The sequence below is a fragment of the Orycteropus afer genome, unplaced genomic scaffold (genome assembly GCF_000298275.1).
Source record: "Orycteropus afer afer isolate SDZICR_OR568_19922 unplaced genomic scaffold, OryAfe1.0 scaffold00043, whole genome shotgun sequence".
In the NCBI taxonomy this organism is placed as follows: Eukaryota; Metazoa; Chordata; class Mammalia; order Tubulidentata; family Orycteropodidae; genus Orycteropus; species Orycteropus afer.
Genome location: NW_006921630.1, coordinates 4,454,367 through 4,478,640, shown reverse-complemented (window position 1 = coordinate 4,478,640; position 24,274 = coordinate 4,454,367). Strand labels below are relative to the sequence as shown.

The 24,274-nt window shown below is 36.0% G+C and overlaps 1 protein-coding gene across 1 annotated transcript in view; it reads right to left on the bottom strand.

Moving 5' to 3' along the window:
* RALGPS2 (Ral GEF with PH domain and SH3 binding motif 2) overlaps positions 1-24,274 on the bottom strand; it is a 156,626-nt gene that overhangs the window by 31,933 nt on the left and 100,419 nt on the right. The window contains exons 8-10 of the mRNA XM_007937615.1: positions 10,338-10,475; positions 8,420-8,510; positions 3,479-3,546 (exon numbers count right to left, since the gene is read on the bottom strand). Of these exons, the coding sequence (XP_007935806.1) occupies positions 3,479-3,546; positions 8,420-8,510; positions 10,338-10,475 (297 nt within the window). The remainder of the gene's footprint in view (positions 1-3,478; positions 3,547-8,419; positions 8,511-10,337; positions 10,476-24,274) is intronic.

The window sequence follows — 24,274 nt, the reverse complement described above, 5'->3', positions numbered from 1 at the left end:
CTCTGGTAGCGTAGTGCCTAAGGCACCTGACTGCTAACCAGAAGGCTGGCGGTTCAAACCCACCAGCCACTCCTTGGAAGGAAGATTGGGCAATCTGCTTCAGTAGTGATACTGCGGGGTTGCTATGAGTCGGGGGCAACTCGACAGCACATAACAACAACAACATATATAAAATGAATAGACTATTCATAAATCCTTATCCACATTTTCTGTTACATCGATTTTCCTTGGTTAGATAGTATATTTGCTTGTATACCACTGAAAAATTAGAAGTAACTTTTTGATTAAAAAAACAAGCAAGGGAAAAACCAATCAAATAGAAAGGATTGACTGATTTTAATCCCACAAAGAATTTTTTATGTTTTACTGATTTATTTACTTTGGAGTATATTCTTTCTTATTAGGTTATCTGATTTATTGTTAGATACTATGGGGTTAACTTTATCCAAGTCTTCATCCTTGGTTCTTGAGAGCTAACTTCTAAAATCTTGCAATTTACTCGGTGATTGAAATGTCTTAGAGACATCCAGACCACACCTAACAGGTTGTCATAGACTGAATTTTGTCATCCCAAAACACATCAACTTGGCTGGACTGTGATTCTCAGTGGTTTGGCAGTTATGTAATAATGCAACCGTTCCCTATAATGTGGTCTGACGTGATCAGCCACAGATTAGGGTGGGATACAGCAGCCCCACTCAGGTCAAAGCCCTGATCTGATTTAAGATGTAAGGGAATTTCCCTGGGGTGTGGCCTGCATCTCCTTTTATCTTCTAAGAGATAAAAGGAGAGAGATTAAAGCAGAAAAGGTGGGGGTCTGACTATCCCTAAGGAAAAAGAGCTGAGAGTAGAGCACATCCTTTAGACCGAGCGTCCCTACATTGAGAACCAACCTCCTAGACCCAGGGGAAGACTGATGCCAAGACATAGGGAGATCTCCAAGGGATGCAGGGCCCACAGATGTTGAAAGGTGACAAAGATCTTCTCCTAGAGTTGACAGAGAAAGTCTTCCCCTAAAGCTGGTCCTTGGAATTTGGACTTCCAGCCTCTTAAACTGTGAGTGAATAAATTAGTAAAAGCCATCCACTAGTGAGGAGAGCTTTAATACTGGAGATGGCACATGTGGCGAGAAGCAGTGGCAGAGAAACAGTGGCAGCAGAACCAGGGGCTGACCCCCCGAGCAAGGGAGCTGAGTGCTTTTAGGCAGAAGGCTTCCTGATGGAGTGAGGTGCCTCTGGGCACTTGTCAACAGAGCTAAGCTTGCTGATCCATGAAGCAAGACAGCTGAGTGCCTTTGGGCTGAGGCTTACTGGCTGAATGGGGTGTCTCTGCATTATTATTAGCAGAGTTAAAAAGTTTTGTTACACTTGCCTGAGCAGGGCTGAGGTCAGGCCTGCCCAAAAGGTCTGAAGGGCCAAGAGGTCAAGGAACCAAGTAGCAGAACCTGAAGAGACAAAGAACACAGGAAGCAGAGCTACACTGGTCTCAAAGGGCAGGGCCACGGGGCTGAGGGTGTGGGTTCTCCACCCAGCTGAGCCAGAAGAATGGGGCTGCCCAAAGCTGAAGAAGAGGAGCTGCTGTCCCAGTGGGCCTGAAAAATGGAAGTGAATCCCAGGGCTAATTCCATCTGGGTGTTGGCCATCCAGGATTCAGAGAATGTGGCCAGCACCCGTATTCTGGAAGGTAGGGCCACTGCCTAGATGGTCTCAAAGAACAGAGGATTATTTTCAAGCCTTGAGACCCAATGTAAATTGTTCTGCTAGATTTTTGACTTGCTTGGTGTCCATTAACCCTACTTTCCCTCATTTCTCCCAAATATCTACCATGTGCCTGTTCCACTACTGTACTTTAGAAGCAGACAACTTACATTCTAGATTCAGAGATGAAGAAGGATTTTGCTCCAGTATGGAATTTGGACTTGGAAATGATTTAAGACTTCTGAGATGATATGATAAAGTGAAAGTGTTTTACATATGGCAAGGACATGAATTTTGGGGGGTCAAAGGGTGTGGAATGTTGTGGATTAAATTGTATCCCCCCCAAATACGTGTTAACTCAGCTGAGCCATGATTCTCAATGGTTTGGCAGTTATATAATGATATAAATTGGTAGTTATGATCGATGCAACAATCCCTTATAATATGATCTGATGTGATCAGCCAATCAGTTATATAGAAGTAGGGAGGGGTACAATACCCTTACTCAGGTGAGAGCCCTGATTCAGTGTAAGGGGAATTTCGCTGGGCTGTGGCCTGTATTACTTTTTTATCTTACAGGAGATAAAAGGAGATAGAAGTGAGTAGAGAAGGAGGGACCTGACTATTACCGAGAAAGAAAACGTAGGAACAGAAAGTACTACCCTTTGGACTCAGGGTTTCTGTGCTGAGAATCTACTATACTCAGGGGAAGACTGATGCCAAGACACATTGAGCTTTCCAAGGAATGTTGGGCTCACAGATGTTGAAAGGAGACAAAGACCTTCCCCCAGAGTTGACAGACAAAGTCTTCCCTTAGAGTTGATGCCTTGAATTTGGATTTCTGACCTCCTAGACTATGAAAGCTAAGCAGAAGGCTGGTGGATCAAACATACCAGCCACTCCTCAAAAGGGAGACTGGGCAATCTACTTCTGTAGAGATACCACTTCAGAAACCCAAGGAGGGGTCGCTAGGAGTTGCCATTGACTTGAAGACAGTTTGGTTTTTTGGTTTAGACTATGAGAGAATGAATTTCTACTTGTGGTATTTCTGTTACAGCAGTACTACATAACTAAGACACAGGTTATACTAACGAGGTGATGCAGGTTGGTGCTGACCACACTCCAATATGTGATATCCATTGATCTTAGGGAAGAGAACTAGGTTTTGAATTATGTAATTAGCTACAATGAAAGCTCTGGACATGGAAGGTCTACGGGCTTCCTGGGTGGTGAAAGGAATTGATTTAGGTGGGAGGGTAGCAAATCCCTTTTTGGGACATAGAAGCTCTACACTGGGAATCCCTCTAGACTTCACTGTATGTCTCTCTTCATTTGTATCCTTTTTGCTAGAATAAAAGTGTAAACAAAAGTATAGTACTTTCCATGAGTTCTATGAGTCACTTTGGCAAATTACCAAACCCAAAGAAGTAGCGGCAGCCAAGTCAGAAGTGAGGTGGGCTGGCATCCTGAAGGGATAGTGGAAAAACTCCTAATTTGTAACCAGCAGGTAAGAAGTGAGGGAGAAATTCCAACCTGAGGCTGGTCTCTGAGATTCTGGGCAGAGTTCACAGTCTGAAGGACTATGCCCTCTAATTTCTGAGGTCAGACATAACTTTAGGTGGTTAGGGTCAGAGGAGGAATTGTTGCTTAAGCAGTTGGTGTCAGAACAGAAATGGAACAGAGTGGGAACAGATAAGGAGTTGAACTGATCCTTACACTTTAGTGTGAGAAATGGCACTTGATTTTTACAAACAGGTAATAAAAGAAAACTATGCACTAACCTACTAAATCTTCCCTGGAAGCAGCAGAACGCGGTGTGCTTGTCCCTGGCTCTATCTTTAATGAAAGCCTGAATTTTAAAAAGAAATGAGACATATAAAATTATTAATATTTGACAAAATAATATTGTCACTCACAAAAAAATTAAAAACATGTTTTATAGAATATTCAGCTCTATATTTTCCTTCAAGAGCACTCCTGAATAGTCAAGCCTTCTATCTTTTTCATTCAAAGCCAATCTTACCACTAGGCAGAAAAAAACTTTAAGAAGTTGTATTTAAAAACATAGAACTCTCCCCAAGCTATCCTAAAGGTGCCAAACAATTCAACATTTTTAAAGATACTTGTTAAATGACTAAAAGGTGATTTGACTTGAGGCCATTGATATCTGACACTTAAATTCAGGAAATTTAATACATACATTTAGTATATTACACAAATTCTTTTTAAGAATCTTTACTAGATGGGTGGTTGACTTTACTGTAGCACTAAGAATTTAAAAATCACCTTATTAAAAACTAACCAACTAATGAACCAACAAACTCAACTTATCAAAACAAAGATCTATACAGATAAAAAACGTTGTTGGTTCTAGCCTTGGTGAAACTCTGACCTAAGTCAAAGTTTACTGGTTTATTAGTTCCACTTAGGATAGATAACATATCCAGTTTTGAGTTCCACAGCAAAAGAGATTATCATTCCTATCAGTGGAAATTATTTCAGAAAATAGGATTGAAGCAGTGGTAGAAAATACTTTGCTGTAGTCCATGACTCCTACTAGTACTAAGCATTTGTCTAAATATTAATAAAAACTGTTTAGTATTCTATCAACTGCAATTTTTATGAAAACTGTACAAGTGATATTCATAATGATAAATATACTACAAGTTAACTTATTATTTCTTTGATAACTGAGGAATAAAGTAATATGATTATATTCCGATTATTTGACAATGTAAAATTCACATACTAAACAGATGTATGATTATCCAGAACCTACTTTTATTATGTAAGCTGTAATCACTGATTTGATATTTTCTGAACTTCTATTTTGTGTTAGGTATTATGCTCAGTGCTGTGAATATATTAGAGACTAAGACAGACATAGTGTCCCTATGACACTATGTAAGCTTCTGAAGCTTACAGTCTAGGAGACAAGTCCACCACCACTGAGTTGACTCCAACTCATTGCGACCCTGCAGGACACAGTAAAACTGCTCCATGGAGTTTCTGAGGCTGTAAATCTTTACAGAAGCAGACTGCCTCATTTCTCCCACAGAGCAGCTAGTGGGTTTGAACTGCCAAGTTTTTCTGTTGCTAACCAAAAGGCTGTCAGTTCAAATGCACCAGCCGCTCTGTGGGAGAAAAATGAGGCAATCTGCTTCTGTAAAGATTTACAGCTGTGAAAACCCTAAGGAGCAGTTCTACTCATTCTATAGGGGACAAAGAAGTAAGCAAAACTACAATTTCTTAATGTAGCACCAACAAAGAAAGGAATAGAAAGGAATAAAAAGAGTTGTGGAGTGAATCACAATGCTTTCAGTAGCTGCAAATAACTGAAAAGCGGTATTAAGAAAAAAATAGCAAAAGGAGCTTGAAAAGCACAGAAGTGAGGGCTAGTCAAGGGTATTAGCTTTGTGCAGTATCATCATACCACCACACAATTAACAGTGATGCTGACGAGAAAAGATACTATGTTCAGCATTAAAATGAAATAATTTAGACAGATTTTCATTGTGCTTAAAGCACACGCATGTAACTTGTTCTATCTAGACTGGCTGACTAAACAGATGAAGTTGGCATACAGAAATAAGGGAAGCGTCATTTTCATTTAAATATTTTTCATCGTAAAAACCATTTTTTCCCCTAACAATTTCAATGGCTCTTAATTGAAAATGCTCTAGAGGTTGCCATGAATTGGAACTGTGAAGACAACTAATAATAGTTTTCAACATGTTTAATTATGTAGGTTTATGAAACACAACTGCATCTTTTTTTTGGGGGGGGGTAGGGTGTGGGAAGAAAAAAGCCAAAACTATTCTCTCCAGTGTTTTAACACTACCAAATAATTTGTAGTTCCCCATGCATACACACAGTTTCTCACCCCATCCTTTGCTCATTCGTTCTTGTGGAATGCCTTTCTTTACCCTTCATGTGGGACTAACTTCTACTCACCTGCTAAGATCTAGCTCAGGTGATTGTATCTCCTGAAGCTGTTCTTTCTCTGCTGAAAGTGGGATTCCAAAACCAAACCAGACCTTTTTAGGCCTCCTCTTACCTAGGTTCCCATAATGCTCAGGGCATAACCCTATATAGCACTGTTTAAACTATTTTATGATTGGCCATTTGGTGGATATGTTTTGCATTAGATTGCAATTAAACTGTAATCCCAGTAATTAGCACAGTGCTCCTATAGCAAAAGCTTGATAAATATAAGTAGTCCCCAACTTAGGACTCACTGGAGTTACAACGAATCACACTTCCAAAAAAACCCCAAACCCACTGCCATTGACTGGATTCTGACTCATAGCGACCCTACAGGGCAGAATAGAACTGCCTCATAGGGTTTCCAAGGATGTAAATCTTTACAGAAGCAGACTAGTTCATCTATCTCCCATGGAACAACTGGTATGTTTGAACCACTGACCTTCTGGTTAGCAGCTGAATGCTTTAACCACTATACTACCAGAGCTCCTGGGATCACACTTAGCACTGTCTTTTTTTTTTTTTTTCTCTCTCCAGTATATCTTAACATTAGTTAATAATATGTTGCAGTGTGTAATCTACTGATGCTATCATTTTCAGACGTTTACTCACAGATGTTCAATTTTATGATTTACTGTTCAAAAGACTGCCAGATTTATAAAGATACTAATAACAAAACGCAGTAACAATGAAAACTGAAAAAAAAAAATGAGGTATTCAATTTACATCAGAACTGACTTATGATAGCTGTCAGAAGGGAGACCCATGTTTAAGTCAGGGATTACCTGGATTTAAAAAATATAATGGGTAGGTTGTGCTGCTTCTAGTTACTCATGAAAACAAAAATCAGTAACAGCATCAGCTTTCTCACAATAACAATATATCTTTAATATATCAGTTTATAGACAGACATTATTACTTAGTGGCTGAAATGGCTAAATCTATCCTTTTAGCAAAGTAAATATGATCGTCAATAAACACTTTACTATGGTAATTAAAATTCACCATCTTCTAGAATTGTGCATAAACTTCTTAAACTGAACTACTATTTAATAGTTAAAATGTAACATCTTTTACATTCAGTAAGTTTCTTGAGCCAGATAAAGAAATTTTTAATAGCTTACTCATATTCTGAATTTTAAAATAGTATCTTCTATATTTCCTTAGACAAAACGTGTATGTTTATTCTACATAAGTGCTATGCCAATAATTAGAAAGGTATGGTGAGAAACAGTGGTAGCTATAACATACAGACTATCAAACTGAAGAAGCTTACAATCTAAGGCAACAAGAGACTTATGAAACAACTCCAGCCTAAAGCTGATCCACTTATTCCATAGATTTTTTTTAGATAAGCTACCATGTAAAGACTTTTTGTAAAATAAAACTTGGTATGGAAATAATAAAGTGGTAATATTATGGTGTGGGAGAAGATTATAATAAAGGTATTTTCAAACATTAATAAAATTTTAGAACCAGTTAAGTATATATTGAGAGCTTCTGTAATATATTTAATATTGGGAAAAAAATATTTGTAGTTATTTTTCACAATTTCTAGACTTTTACTAGCATTAATTGTGTACTGCAGAATTCTTTAAAAATTACTGAAACTTATGAAACAGGGAAGCTGATCTTCACTACTATATGAGATAAGATAGATCAATGTGTATATTGATTACTATACACTATACTTGCCTGCTAACCAGACGGCTGGCGGTTCAAACCCACCAGCCACTCCTCAGAAGGAAGGTTGGGCAATCCTACTTCTGTAGTGATACTGCCTTGGAAACCCAAGGAGGGGTCGCTATGAGTCGGGTTTGACTCGACGGCACATAACAACAACAACAACATATATGTATCTACATATATATGGTATATTCACTCTGAAAAACAATCTAGTCTTTTTACTTTGATAACATTTTTAAATAGAAAAAATATTTGCAGAAGACAAAGTTTAATTTTAAAGCTGGGAAACAATTAGCAAAATAAAGCTAAGTTAAAAAAAAAAAACTTTAAGAAATGCAGCTAAAAAGAAAAATGAGAAGCCTCAAGAGAAATAAATTTCTTTATTGCCACACGTTTTGGAAAAAACATAGCAATTATGATAGATACCATACAACTGAATGAGAAAAAGGGTTAATAATTCAAAAATCCCCCACCATCTTGGGCAGTACTGTGAATGGCAGGGAGGAAGAAATGGATTTTATTGATTTTAAAAGTGATTTAAAATAATTCTTAACAAAGGACTTGCTATGATATACAAAAAAGAGTAATGAAGTATGGTGCTACACTGTGGAAATAAGTCTTTTATCTAGAGGCGAGAAGGTTCAATATTCTCTCAATACCAGAAAGTAAGCTCAAAGATGTGTCAAAAAATAACCGAACAAGGAACAATTTCTTAATTTTAGACTGTTACATTACATTTCAGTGTATCAGGAGATAAATATTCGTAACGATTTAATATCTGAATATATGGGGAAAGGAAGAAATTTAAATCACTATAATAATTACCAAACATTAGCTCTCAACAACTTGAGAAAACTGAAAAACATTTTAATGAAAGAATATATATTTGTATATTGGCTCAATTATATTGTGATGATATAAAGTGATTATTTCTACTACTGCAAATTTACCACTGTGTTAGACACTTGTATGGCATTTATATGACACAATGTGGATGGAAGTGTAGAGGACAGGACAAAGTTATACAAACCACCTTTGAAGATCAAACCTACTTGTAATTATCATCTTCCACAAACTTCTGGAGTTCTTCTATATACTGAACAGAGTTCAGATACTTTTGGACATGAGGCAACATGGGAATATCTAGGCAAAAGATTTACAGATAAATACTTTATCAGTAATTATTCTATAGTATAAATAAAGTAATATTGCTTTATAAGTAATTATTCTATAAAGTAGATTTTAATCAAAATTTTACAAGTTAATTTTAAAAAGAAAAAATCTGTTATCTTATAACGTGCATTGTTAAGTAGAACTTTAAAAGTTTAAAAGAAAAATATATTGAAAAGTAAATTAAGGCCACATGGAACCAAAATTTAACTTTAGAAGGACATTACTGAGGTAAATATACTTGATACTACACTGAAGATGATTTAGAAATCTTAACCGGATTGTAATGGAGAAACCATTGAGTTATAAAAAGTATTGGTAACACAGACACAAATTACAGTTGCATCCTGTTTGTAAAATATTTTATAAAACAGCTTCATTTACAAAGCCTCACTTACTTCAGAAATTTCATAAGAAAAATCAGGGACTTCATTTTAAATGCAAGACATAAAGGCAGTTTTTTTTTTTTTTTTTAAAAAAAGAAAGAAATCTGGCTCCCATTTGTAAATGTTTGTTTCCTCCCTGTATGTATACAGACAAGATTTTAAGTAAGATTGATGTATCATTAAGGAGCTCCAGTGGTGTGGTAGATAAGGCATTTGGCTGCTAACCAGAAGATCCGTGATTCAAACCCATCAGAGACTTCACAGAAGGAAGATGGGCAAATCTACTTCCACAAAGATTTACAGACTTGGAAACCTAATGGGGTCGCTGAGTCATAATCGACTAGTAGACAGTGAGGTTATTTTTTCTGCGTATGAATTCATCGTTATTAAGTTGTTATGTTAAAAAAAAATTGAAGAAAGGCTAGAATAAGACATGATTTAATTTTCAATAAGGTACTCTCCTTGGACACATTTTTAGGTATAGGTGTATACAAATAAAGTTAGCTTTAAGACAAATTTATTTTAAATAAATCAAATAAGGCAACTTCATTGTTTTGTGTATCATAAAAATGATATATAGGATTGATGAAAAATATTCTGACCACTAGGGTTAAGAATAAAAGTTTAATAGCATCAATGGATTTTTAATGGTTTCATGTTTAAAGGGCATTGGTAGCCTTCTGACAATTAACAGTTAAAAAAACCCAAAAACATTAATAGTGCCACTGTTCTCAATTCAAATGCAAAAAAAAAAACATTAAGCATGACAACTCAGCTTAAACATTTTCAAACATAAAGAACAAATGTAAAAAAACACCAACAGTCAACTTTATTCCCTATCAAACTGTAAGTATCCAAACATTTTAAAATCATTTGTAAAATCTCCTTTTCTAATCATTTGAGTTGCCTTAGCTCTTTCCAGATGTCTTTCCATAAAATATACTTTGGACAAGGATTGGTTATTTACTCAGTATCTGACTCAAAAAAGCTAGCTGAATGTCAGTAAAATTAAGGGTCTCAGCTCCTTCTCTGACTGAAAAATATTAGATCTATTCACATAGTAAATAAAGGAGATCAAATGAGATGACGATAATATAAATAATAACTGTGAAAGTGGTGATATATTTATTGTCTTTGTGCTCTGTAAGCAAAACTGCTAAAAATAGGAGAACAAACGATGAAAACTTAAAATTTACATAGTAAATACTTCAGTGCCTTAAAAGCAAGGTTTTAAACAGGATACAAAGTATTAAATAATAGAATAAAAAAATAACTATTATCTTCTTTCAGGTTATGATGGAAATAAGAAAGTGATATTACTGGCTGTGTGAAAGTGGCTTTCAACAGGTAGGTATGAATGAATCAAAAGATCCACAGCATGATAATGGTACAGCATTAATCCCCACAAGCTTACCATATTCACAGGACTGCTGTAAATCAGAAATTATTCTAAGGATGTTATTCATTAAATTTGATCTTTGCTCATTTTCTAGAATGCTGCCAGTTGACGGGTATGCTGAATCAATGTAAGTTAAATCTGACAAATAGATACCTGAAACAAAATTAGATAAATGAGTACTTGTAGTCTTACTTGTAGTTTGGAAGAGTATGAAAAAGCAAAGGTAAGGGAGAATTCTTTTATAGCTATATTTCAATATATGTCATATTTTAAATATATTGCTATTAATATACTACAGCCTTATTAAAACATGTACACTGAAGCTAGATTACACAGAGTTGGGGGTCAGACATACAAATAACACGTTTCTTATAAATATTTAAATAAAATGCCTTATGATACCATTTAAAGGACGGCTTGCTTCTGTCATTAGAGAGAAACTCTAGCACATGGGGACCTAATAAAAAGGTTAAGCTCTTGAACTGGCTCTGCCTCTGATTAGTTCAACAATGGAAACAGTTATTTTAATCTCTCTGAACCTCAGTTTTTGAATTCATATAACTAGAACTTATTCTCCAAGTTGTGGTAAAACCTGAAAAAGTTAATGGAAGTTGTGTACTCCTTGCCATGAGTTGGTAATGACTATCATTACAGTCTAAACCAATTTGAAAATGGTCTCATTCTGGTAGAAATGTCTTTTTCTAATAGATATGTGAAATAGTTCATGTGACTATAAACTGAAGTTAACCCTTTCCTATCCCATTTTCTCGATACCAAAAAAAATATGCCCCCCCCTCCCAATAATTTGGCTCTGGTGGCATAGTGCCTAAGGCATTTGACTGCTAACCAGAAGGCTGGCAGTTCAAGCCCACCAGCCACTCCACAGAAGGAAGACTGGGCAATCTATTTCCATAAAGACTTACCATCTCGGAAACCCAAAGAGGTCATTGTTTAAAATATTTACTTAGCATTTACTAGGCACATGTAAGGGAGCTCTGGTGGCGTAGTGCCTAAGGCACTTGATTGCTAACCAGAAAACTGGCAGTTCAAACCCACCAGTGGAAGGAAGGTTGGGCAATCTACTTCCGTAGTTCTACCACCTCAGAAACCCAAAGAGGCATCACTGAGTTGGGTCCAACTCGATGGCACATAACAACAACAGGCACATGTAAAAATGTATAAGACACATACATCACTATGGTTGAGAGAGAAAATACATGCTTTCTCTCTTTTACCTCATTACTCTGTGTTCATGAATTCCCAGGGTAAATACAAGGTAAATGATATACTCAGTATCTTCCAAATAAGACTTATGTTTTTTCTCATGCTATTTCCTCTATCTTGTTTTCTAGACTTATCTCTGCCCATTCAAATCTTATTTTTTCCCGGATAACTTAGTGTCAACTATTCTGTCCTCTCACAGATTCGAAGTAACTTAGAAACTCCCTAGAGTCTGACCTCTTCTCTTTATAGATGAAGAACTTCAGGTTCACGCAATTGGGGCCTCTGATGGAGCTGTGGTAGTGTAGTGCCTAAGGCACTTGATCACTAACCAGAAGGCTGGTGGTTCAAACTCACCAGCTACTTCTTGGGAGGAAGATTGGGCAATCTACTTCCATAATGATACTGCCTTGGAAACTCAAGGAGGGGTCGCTATGAGTCGGGTCCAACTAGAAGGCACATAACAACAGCAGCAACAACAACAACGGCATGAAACTCATTAGTGAGAGAACCAGATCTCAAACTGGTTTCATGTATAGTTCAAGCATTTTATTACACACTGTTTATAAATGCATACATTATCTATACCATACATGTGTTAATTTTTATGACTTTATCATCTTTTTAATCATTTAAATTTTCTTGTATTTACATCTTATCTGTTCAAGACTATAAACTCATTTAGAGCAATTGCTCTATCTTGCACATGAAAATCCCCATGCAGTGTTTTGACATAGCAACTCAATAGGCCTCATGGGGTTTCCCAGGCTGTAATCTTTACAGGAGCAGATTGCAGGTCTTTTCTCCTACTAAGTGGCTGGTAGTTAGCAGCCATCAGGGTTCTGTGTTTTCACAATAGGTACTTGATCACTTTTGCCAGTTGGCCTGACAAAGCTTTTACTCATTCTAGGATCACTCCTTTCCACTCAGTAAATCTTTGTAAGTATTCTTTAAGCTATCTATTATACATCCTTGTTTTTTTACTTTAGAAAATCTCAACTTTTTCTATGACCCCAAATGAATCTACAGCCTGGTTCCTTTCCACTGATCTCATTTCTTGCCCCTAATACCACTTACTCCCCACTGGTTCTTTGCCCAGAGCCAATAAAACAAACAAATCAGCTGCTGGTGAGTTGACTCTGACTCCATGCAATCCTCCACATGCATCAGAGCAGAGCTTTGCTCCACAGGGTTTTTTTGGCTGAGTTTTCAGAAGTTGCTCTTTAGGCCTTTCTTCCGAGGTGTCTCTGGATGGAGCCAAATCTCCAAGCTTTCGGTTAGTGGTCGAACGCGTTAATCACTCGTACCATCCAGAGATTATACACACTTAAATTTCCCGTTTAAGGAAATAAAACAAAAGCAACCCTTCCTTCAAATTTGATCCCCTCAAGATAGATCCCTGCCTCTCTCCCTTCAATAAACACCTTGAAAGAGAAATACAGAATAGTACACTTACTGCCTTATTTTATGCTTTCCTATTTTTAATGTATTATTTGATACACATAAAAGTTAACATACATCAGGAAAAACTGTGAAAGACTTTGAAACGGGCAAAAAAGATTACTAGATGACCCATCTCTGGGGCATCCTTTTGGCTTTTAGAGCTATTTCACAACTCTGTAAATTGTTGAACACTGGCAATAAAAATTCTTGTCCATAGAAATCCCAGAGAATTTTGTAAAGTGGAATGTAACTGATTACCCTGTGGATACTGACCAATTGTAAATTCTTTTCAGCATTTCTGATTGCACATATATATAACTTTGAATCTTCCCTTGAAATGGTTGTAATATGTTACTGATTTCCTTATTAATTTAATGACTTAAGTAAAATCTTTGACATGTATATTTTTTATATCTGTGTGAGAGTCGTAATTTATCCTTAAAAAAATTATCCTTCAAAGCAGTAAGTTTCTGTTCAGTGATGGGAAATTTGGCAATGGCAGTGGGGGACTGCTGTACAACATAATTATCACTGAACTGTACACCTGAACAATGTTGAACTAGCAAATGTTGCTTACCATCATTACAATAAAAAAAACTTTAAAAAATCATCCTTTAATATATGATGTAATAAAATCAACATCTGCAAACCACCAGTCAACTCGAGGAGTGAAAATCACCAAGATGGTTGGACTTACTATGCTCCTTCCTTATCTCATCTCCCTGCCTCTTGTCCAGAGGTTACCACTATTCTGAGTTTTAAGATTAACATGCCCCTTTGTTTGTTTTCTAGGACATGTATGTCTATATCCTGTACAATATAGTGTTTACTTTTGACCCTTTTAAAAAATGTATTTTATGTATGTGTGATTAAATCAATATTTGTAAAGTAGTTAGAACAGTGGCTGGTATATAATAAGCAACTTACAAGTACTTGTTAAATACATTTAAAAAATAAAATCTTCTGTGATTGCTTTCTCTCACAATTTTGTTTCAAAGACTTATCTATGATATTAAATGTAGCTGTATTTCATTCCTTAAATGGAGAATAAACTAATGCATAGCTATATTATAAGGAGCTCTGGTGGTGCAGTGGTTAAAGGACCTGACTGCTAACCAAAAGGTTGGTGGTTTGAACCCACCAGTCTTTTCGCAGGAAAAAGATGTGGCAGTCAGCTTCTGTAAAGATTTACAACCTTGGAAACCACATGTTGTTGTTGTTGTTGTTATGTGCCATCGAGTCGGCCCCGACTCATAGCGACCCCTCCTTGGGTTTCCGAGGCAGTATCACTACGGAAGTAGGATTGCCCAACCTTCCTTCCGAGGAGTGGCTGGTGGGTTTGAACCGCCAGCCGTCTGGTTAGCACATAGGGGCAGAGTATTCTACTCAGTCCCACAGGATTGCTATGAGTCAGAACAGACTGGCCAGCAATGGGTAGGTTAAGATATATTAAAGGAGCTCTAGTGATACAGTGGTTAAATGCTCAGCTGCTAACCGAAAGATTGGGGTTTAAACCTTCCATCCACTCTGTGGGAGAAAGATGTGGCAGTCTGCTTCTGTTACAGATTATAGCCTTGAAAACCCTATGAGATGGCTTTACTCTGCCCTGTAGGGTTGCTATGAGTTGAAATTGACATGATAGCAATTGGAGGAAGATACATTAATGTGCAACTGGACAATGCCACAGTGTTTTTAAAAGCAACAATTCACATTCCCACTGACAGAACATAGTTTCTGCTGATGCACATCTGCACTAACATTTAATATTTCAGTTGTATTAATTTTTGCCAATCTTGTGAGTATAAAATGTTGGATCATCTAAACTTTCATTTCTTTAGTTAATAATGAAGCTAACCACTTTTGTTTCTATGAAATGCCTTTTACCTAATTTTCCCTCTTGGGTTGTCATTTTTTCATTAATTTCTAAGTTCCATTTAAAAAAAAAAAAAAAATTAAATTTCTAAATTCTTAATCTATTACAGAAACAAATCCTTTGTCAGTTAAATGCTATCCAGTCAAAGTCTGAGATCCACATCTACTACACTACTAAAATTAATTTTGGTAAAGACATTAATGACCTACTGCTTTATTTAATCCTTTAATATTTTTCTTCATCTCCTCCATCTACTTAAATCTCTCTGCAGATTTTTTTTTTTTTTTTTAACTATTTCCTTATATGTAGGAGGTCTGGTGGCATAATGTCTAAGGCATGTGACTGCTAACCAGAAGGCTGGGGTTCAAACCCCCCAGCCACTCCCTGGAAGGAAGATAGGGCAAACTACTTCCGTAGTGATACTGCCTCGGAAACATGAGGGGGGGTCGCTATGAGTCAGGTATGACTCGACGGCACATAACAACAACTTTTCCTTATATGTAGGTCTCTTTTTCTGATTCTTTTTGCGTGTTCCTTAGAAGCTGGTATTCCCATGGTTCTGTCATTATCTTCTCACTTTATATATACTTTCTCTGTAGTATCTTAGCAATTCTGTAGCTTCAACTATCACCCAGTCACTTGTGACTTTCCAAATTTCTCTAGAGAACTGAGCTTCTAATTTTCATTTTTAATTTTATATATCAAACTAAACTTATATTTGTCCCTAAACATCTGCTATTTCAATTTTCTACCTCAGTTTTAATGATATTACTAATTGCTCAAGTTAGAAAGCTGAAAGCAAGGAGGAACTTACTCTCTCTTAATTTTCCCCATATTAAGCTATTATTAATGAATACAACATAACCTCTGAATGATCAAAAGTAATGTATTACATAAATCAGAGGCTAGAAGCTGGCATCTCATCTGTTCTAATGTTTTAAAACTCAGGAAATAGTTCAGGAAAAATGTAAATGACTCTCTTTTCCTGAAAAATTGGAAGATTTGTTACTATTGTTTCATAATCCTTGGTGGCAACAATCAGATGCAGCTAAAAAGATACAGAATCCTTTAAATTAATCATTGCATGGAAGTCTGTCACAACCCTTTCAGACAGTCCCTGACTTATGATGGTGTTCCATTCTGATGTTAAGTCGAATGCCTCCCCCCATTATTATTGCCTTTTATTATCAGTATCTTTATAAATTTGATCTTTATTTGTCTTTGGTGGTTAGAAACATTACATATAGACTTTCAGATGTATTTTAATACATACATAAAAATATATACATCATATACATAGTACATATTACTAATGAAAAGATGTAGAAGGAAAAAACCAAACAAACCCAGATGGTCTTAAGTGCAGTCTGTTGTAACTCAAATACGTCTTAAGTCAGAACTACCTGTGTTTTTTCCTATTTTACTTCACTTATTTATATCACCTGCTTCATTCTTGTGTTTGCTTTTGTAGTCCTTTGAGTTTTTAACCTTGTATAAATTATTTAAGGAGCTCTGGCGGCATAATGCCTAAGGATTTGACTGCTAACCAGAAGGCTGGCAGTTCAAACCTACCAGCCACTCCTCAGAAGGAAGGTCGGGCAATCTACTTTCGTAGTGATACTGCCTCAGAAACCCAAGGAGGGACTGCCATGAGTCAGATCCAACTCAACGGCAGTGTGTGTGAATAATTATGTCATACCCAAACTAAACCCACTGCCAACAAGTCGATTCTGATTCACAGCGACTCTACAGGATAGAAGTACAACTGTCCCATCAGGTTTCCAAAGCTGTAATCTTTATGGAAGCAGACTTTCACATCTCTCTCCCGTAGAGCTGCTGGTGGGTTCAAACTGCCTACCTTTTGGTTAGCAGTTGAGAGCTTTAACCAGGTGCCACTGGGGCTCCTATTTATGTTATAGGAATTAAAAAAAGAGACAATTAAGAATCAAGGCTGTGAATAAGGTAGAAGTTAAACTCAGACTTTAAATAAAGGATGTGGATTGACAAATATTTGATGGTAAGGTATATTAGAAAAAGAAAAATAGCACAAGTTAGGACAACAAGGAGGGGAAAGCATACGATAATAATGGAAGCAGAAGCTCAAATGTTTAATCTGGAAACAGCACTCTGCAATTATACAATCCACAAAGAAATAATGTGGCATAATGCTTGAGTCTGGTTCAAATCCCAGTTCCACTACTTTGTGTATCTATTACTCACTTACTGACTATCTCATCATCCACCATTTTGCATTTACGAATGTAGAAAAAAAAAAAAACAAAAAAAAAACACTACTATCTGACTACTTTGCGCACTAACAACATACAATTGGCAGTAAGGAACGCCGAGATGTAAGGTGAGAATAATGCCTGCTGTGATGCTTAAGGTTATGTGTCAACCTGGCTGGCCCATGATTCTCAGTGGTTTGGCAGTTATGTAAAGATGTAAGCTGGCAGTTATGTAATGATGTAGTCATCCTCCATTTTGTGATCCGATTCATATCCCACTTCTGTATAATGCTGATTTTCACCTGACAACCTCATCTTTGGAACCTAACCATGCTGACGTGAAAAGTGAGTGTGTAGTTAAGTGTATAAACTCAGGCAAGTTACTTAAAATAAGTTTATGTTTCTTCAACTATTAAGATACTTAAAAACATTTCTTGATTTAATGTAAAAATAATAGCAAAGTTGGTACTCAGCAATTAATAATCCCTTCTCTAGCACCCTATTTCATAGCAGAAGAAAGTGGGTCAGAGGTAGGTACAGTGATTTGCTTAAGTTCACAGAGCTAGTGGAGAGTCAGAATTCCTTTTCACTCAGTTTAGGGTTATGTTTGCTTTTAAGCCTTATCACAACAATACCAAGAGTGATTTTTTCAGAGAAGAAGAGCAATATTATAGAAGAGGAGGCAGTGGACTTTTTATAATGCCTAAATTCAAGTGTAAAAAGTATTAAGTTTCTGAAAGAATTTCATATATAGATTTCTATTTGGTATTGATAATTACATATAAAAGCAATTTTATCTTATGAAACATTGCACAGTAAGATATATTATAACAACATCAGCTTTCTTTAAGACTTTCTAAAATGGCAACTTTGTAAGCAAAATGTTTTAAAATTCTTCTAGACTTTACATAAAGAGTAGACCATTTAGGGGGTTGCCTCCTGACAAAGTATAGCTCTTGTTCTAACTAATAACAAACTCATCGGCCTGCAACTACTACTAAGTAAAGTTGAACACTATTTTTCCAGCATTCAACTTAAAAGATCTCTGGCTAGCAGACTGAAATGTTTGTTTTATAATTGCCCGCTGAACTATGACAGTTTGTTTCCAGATGGTGCCCTTCCTTCAACCTGCACACAATCTCTCCTTGTTCATAGCAATTCAACCTCCTGCTGATCCCACTACCCCCACCCCTATTTAAGGCTACAGAGAGGAAATCCTAAGGAGGAGATTTCCCTCCCAGCTTCTAGCAATTTTTTGGTGACGTAATATGTGGGCTGAACTTGAGTCTACAGAGAAGGAGAGGGAATCACTATCCGAGGGTTCTGTATATACAATCTGGTTCAGCTGCAGCTGGTTACTGCATTTCTCCATGTGGCAGACAGAGCAAAGCCACAATGCTTTCTCCGCTGGATTAAAGACAGCCCACAGACCAGAACTTCCCCTACACTGTTTAAAATTACATAGGTGGCTTGTCAAATTCAATTGATTGGTACTGTAAGAAGAAAAAGAAGTTCCCTATTACAGCTTGGATTCAACGGTCCAAAACAAAAATGCAGTTGCCATTAGAGTCACAGATGAACAAACCTCAGCACTGATTTTTAAAAGTCAAGACTAAGGGCATCAAGTTTCTGGATTCACTTTATCAACAGATACAAAAAAGGTATTTTAATATTTCTTTTGTTTTTACTTAAAAAGACTATGTATGCTGACAAGCATATTTATTTTACATTTGTAGTAGAAATTTCCAAATCTCTTCTAAAACAAAGAATGTTGGAATATTATAATTTCATTTCATACAGGTTTTGTTTTGCATTTTTACATACAACTGGTTATTAAGAACTTTATGAGGTTTATGTTTACTTGAGGATCTATTTAGTGATATTTGCTATATATTATAAAAGACTGATGCACACATTCTGTGTTGCAGAAAACAAGTGCTTTAAAAACTTTAAAAAGAAATGTTAACAAGTAACAAATTCAATATATATGATTTATAGAACTGAATGAAAACAAAGAGATACATAGAGAATCATAAACATAATTAGCTTCTCTTTGCATAACTACATACATGTGCTAATGATTCATATATACTGTTGGACTTCTCAAAGTATTTACAAAAAAAATAAAGTTATGAAGATATAAAAATAACTGAAAGGCTTTACAGTAACACCTCCATTATAGAACAACCAATTATTAAGCAAAAAATCCTACTAAAGATTTAAGATACATCTATGGTATTCCTTGCTATGACTCAAAATTTTAAATAATTTTCTAGGTTTCACATCTAACAGTAATGTAACTTGGGTAACAGAAATTAAAACTGCTATACAGCTGAAATTTGGAAAAGCAAAAATAACCGATACCTGAAAAACCCCAAAACTTCTTATACATTAGGAATGAGTAGAAAATACAAAATGTGATAAAAGCATAATGGAAGTTGTTAACATTAATAATAGAAAAGAAGAATCAAGAAAATATTACTTAAGAACATGATTAAAAACCAAGAATATATATTAATTGTAGATACAAATATTTTTGATAACTATACACAAGAGGTTTCCTTCAATATTCCATCTGATGGCTTTAACATTATTATGAGAATTATTAAAAATAAAATTATTAGTTGCCAATAGTAAGTTTTCATGCCACAGACACTTTATTATGTTTTGAGGTTCCTTTGGCCTTTTAAAAATTAAAGACATCAATGATAAGAATCTTTAACAAATAAATAATGGTGAAGCTAAGATTTTTTTACTTTGTTTTCATATCCTTTACTCAAAGATCCAAAACTTCCTCCAGTGACAAGGATCTTTGTTATCCACATGTTTTACAAAAAAATTCTGGTAACATTCCTAAGCCATACTGGGCCTGAAATATCTGTCATCCCGTCTGTCATTGTTGCTTGCTAAGAAAAGTAGAGGACCTCATTAAAGCTTCTATTCTTACTGAAGCCCTGAGGCAATTATTTAATCTGACCAAATAACACCCATAACTACTTTTCCCTTTAAAAAAATATCTTCAGGGGATTAGACTGTTCTTAATTTTTTTTCCAGAACATATATATTTCACAATCTAGAAGTCCTTTATCTAATGTATCCTCGATGCCTCATACATTTAAGTTCACTGCCTCATGCTGTTTTCAGTGCATGTCACAGCCAGTAAATGCCTGTCTATGAAGTAAATCCTAACTTTTATTTGTTCTCTCTACTAGCTGGTAATATAGCAACTATGAAGAAAAACAGTACCAATAAAATTAACCCGATGCATGGAAAACATTCCCCCCTCTTCCTAAAAACAACTAAGCAAAGATGTAGATTTAAACTTAAGTATACTGTAACTAACTTATAACATTCTCTAGGGACCTAGGAAAATTTTAACATATACAGAAAGGTTTTATGAGGTAATACAGATTTATGGATCTTTCCCTTTTAAAACTAAAAATATGTGGGAAAAGATTAAAGGAATGTTTTTAGAAAATGAAACAGTAAATGTAGCTTTTTATACCAATTCTTTAGTCGATATCTGAATTAAAGATTTAAGACCTCCATGTTTTTTCTATGAAAAGTAAATGACGTAACTAGTCTATTACTTAAAAAAATGTGGCTCCTTGCTTTGCATTAGGGTACAACGAAGAAGTCATTACTTTTGTAAGGATGTGGGAAATATATTAATTTTTTTAAAAATAAACTTTCAGTTTACTCCTTTAAATGTTAACTTAGACCAGACATTCTCTTATGGCAGTAAGTGCTTTATCATTTTGTATTACAGGAACTATAGGGAACCATAGGAGCCAAGGCAGACTACACAAAAGGCAACTAGTGTTATCTTAATTTAGATTAGTATATATCTAGCTTATTTTATAGTATATTACTTAAATAACTTTATGCTCTACAAGGTCCCATTCTATTATTAGAGTGAAATGACTGCATTTCAGTACTAGGTAAGTTAGCTATGGAGGAGAAATGCTGTATATTTACCCTGAAAGCTTAGGCTCATATTTTATTTTACCATATCCAAATTCCATGAACCCATAAAGAAAATAAAAAAAACAAAAAACAAAAAACAATTTTCAATATAGGTAACTCTTATATATTAAAAATACTTAAGAACAAGGGAGAAAAAAAAAGATGATTCTTAAGGTCTAGATTTTCTACCACTGCCAGAAGGCAAAGTGCAAAACAAAAAACTACCAGCACTCATCTAAGAAGAATATTATCATGCTCATCCCTCTCTTGATTAAATTAGTAAAAGAAAAATAATTCTCAACATTCCATCCATTCTTTATTTTCATTTTTTATCCAACTTGAAAACACTATTGTACTTCTTTGAAAACACCAAAAATAAGGACTTATGGTTTCAAAAAGTAGCACTAGTCTTCATGACAGCAGCATGAAGACTCCATATTTCATTGACACAGACTTTATTTTGGGGAGGGTCTGAATTTTTGGAAGTAGATCGATCATTAGCCCTTTCTTCTGAGGTGCCTTGGGGTGAACTCGAATCCCCAACCTTTCGGTTAGCAGCTGACTGTGTTAACCATTGGTACCACCCAGGGACTCTAAATCATAAATCAGACAAGTAAGTATCAACTGATAGATATATATGAAGGGGAAGGAATGACAGCAAGAACAGCCTTAGATGTAAAAAACTATGGAGACAAATTCTGACAAAAATGATCTACAAATATTTTTGCATAATTAAGTAATAGGTCAATGTGAGAAGATATAAACCAGCAAAAGGAAATGAAAAAACAAAAAATACAAATTTAAGACTCCTCATGATTAGGCTAAACAAAAATTACAGGCCTAGAAAAGTTATGAGTAGAGGATTTGAGTCCCATTTGAGTATTTTAGCTTCTCCAGAATGTTACTCATTTACAAAAAGGTACAGCAATTACTTCACAGTGTTGTTGTGAATGCAATTAAATATAAGGGATTATCACAGTAGGTGATAGGAAACTGGTACAGTATAATATAAAACAACAACAACAAAAACCAAACTCACTGCCATTGAGTCGGGATCTGACTCACAGCAATCCCTCCTTGGGTTTCTGAGGCAGCACCTCTATGGAAGGAGATTGCCCAACCTTCCTTCTGAAGAGTAGCAGCCTAGTGGGTTAGAATTGCCAACCTTCTGGTTAGCAGTCAAATGCCTTAGGCACTACGCTACCAGAGCTACAGTGGTTAATTAAGAACATGCACTCTGGAGTCTGCTGCCTGGGGTCAAATTCTGGCTCCAACTCTTAGAAGCTGTGTGACTGAGTAAAATATTTAACTTTGGATGCCAGTTTCTTCATCTGAAAATGACAATCGTAATAGGTAATCCACCTCATAGGATGGTAGTGGTGTTATGTGCCGTTGAGTAGGACCCAACTCATAGCAACCCCTCCTTGGGTTTCCGAGGCAGCATCATTATGGAAGTAGATTGCCCAACCTTCCTTCTGAGGAGTGGCTGGTGGGTTTGAACCGACAGCTTTCTGGTTAGCAGTCAAATGCCTTATGCACTACACCACCAGAGCTCCCCATAGAATGATAGTATTAAGTAAAAGATTTAATACAGTAAAGGACTTAAAACAGTACTTAGTACTTAACAAATATCCAATAACTAATTATTAATATCCAATTAACTGTTATTGATAGTAGGTATGAATAACCTGGGATTGGCTTATCAAATCAAGAAACAGTAAGTTGGGTGGAAAACTAGACAGGAAAGCTCTTATGGTCTATAGCGCCATCCTACAAAAGTAGCAGATAGGAATCAAGATTTTAAGAGTGTGAAGGTAAGAGAGTGAAGGGGGACTGCTGGTGGCATAGTGCCTAAGGCATCTGACTGTTAACCAGAAGACTGGAGGTTCAAACCCACCAGCTACTCCTCGGAAGGAAAGTTCACCAATCTACTTCTGTAGAGATAGCACCTTGGAAACCCAAGGAGGGGTCACTATGAGTCAGATCCGACTCGACGGCAGTGAGTTTGGTTTTTGGTTTTGGAAGGTAAGCTATACCACAGCAGCTTGTTAATGAACCTGATGGAGTGAACACAGCCACTCACTATACTGCTACCACACTTCTGGAAGGTAAAGAGAAAGGAGGAAGCTCTGGTTCTTGGAATTAGTTTTAGTGTTCAGAATCTGGCAGCATAGTACCTAAGGCATTTAACTGCTAACCAGAAGGCTGGCGGTTCAATCTCACCAGCCACTCCTTGGAAGGAAGATCAGGCAACCTACTCCCTTAGAGATACTGCCTTGGAAACCCAAGGAGGGGTCGCTATGAGTCCGAATCCACTTGGCAGTGAGTTTTTTTTGTGTGTGTTTGTGTGGTATAAAGGACAAGCATTTCTCATCTGTCACAGCAAGAATGAAACATTCTAAACACACATTTTAGCATATCTAAGAATGTGCCACTGCTATAAACTGACCAAGGAGTCAGGAAACCTGAGTTCTAGATCTGGCTCTGAGATTACCTAGTTGTGTGGCCTTGGCCTTCAACACGCTCACTGGTACAAAGTTCTTGAACGAAATATCATTTTCAAACTCTGACATTCAGATTCAATCTTAGATAGTTTCTTCCCTTGGTAACAGTTGTGGAAAATTATTAACATTTACTAAAATACAATTCAGCAACACCTCAGTTAGTATGAACCTATTGAATCATATATAAACTTAGAGCATATATATGATTATAGTCCAGGAAACACAGTTTTACCCCCAATAATGACTATAAGAATTCTATCATTCTTAAATGTGTCGCCAATCCCAAAAGAAGATACCATCAGGAAAAAAATAAAAATCACATGATGCTAAAACTTTCTGGTTTTAGATTTGTCTAAAACATTTCTTTTGTAGGTAACAAAGACATGGTATTTATCACAGAAGACCAATTTAATTGAAACTGCATAGTACAAACATAAAAATTTGACTAGGCCCCTGGCAATTTTAATACTAGTTAGGCAAGAATGTATTAATGAATGCCTTGGAAACATTGTAAACTATTTTCATAGTGTTAAGATAATGTTTTATTAGGTCTCAAAAGCCCCAACAGCACCTAGCAAGTGTGCTTTTATACACACAGTAGGCACTCATCAAAATCTGCTTAATGAACAAAAAAACATTACAACAAGGTGGCAGTTAAAAGAGCTATCCTCTGAAACCTAATCCCTAAAAAAGTTAATTCTGGCACAGTTTACTAAC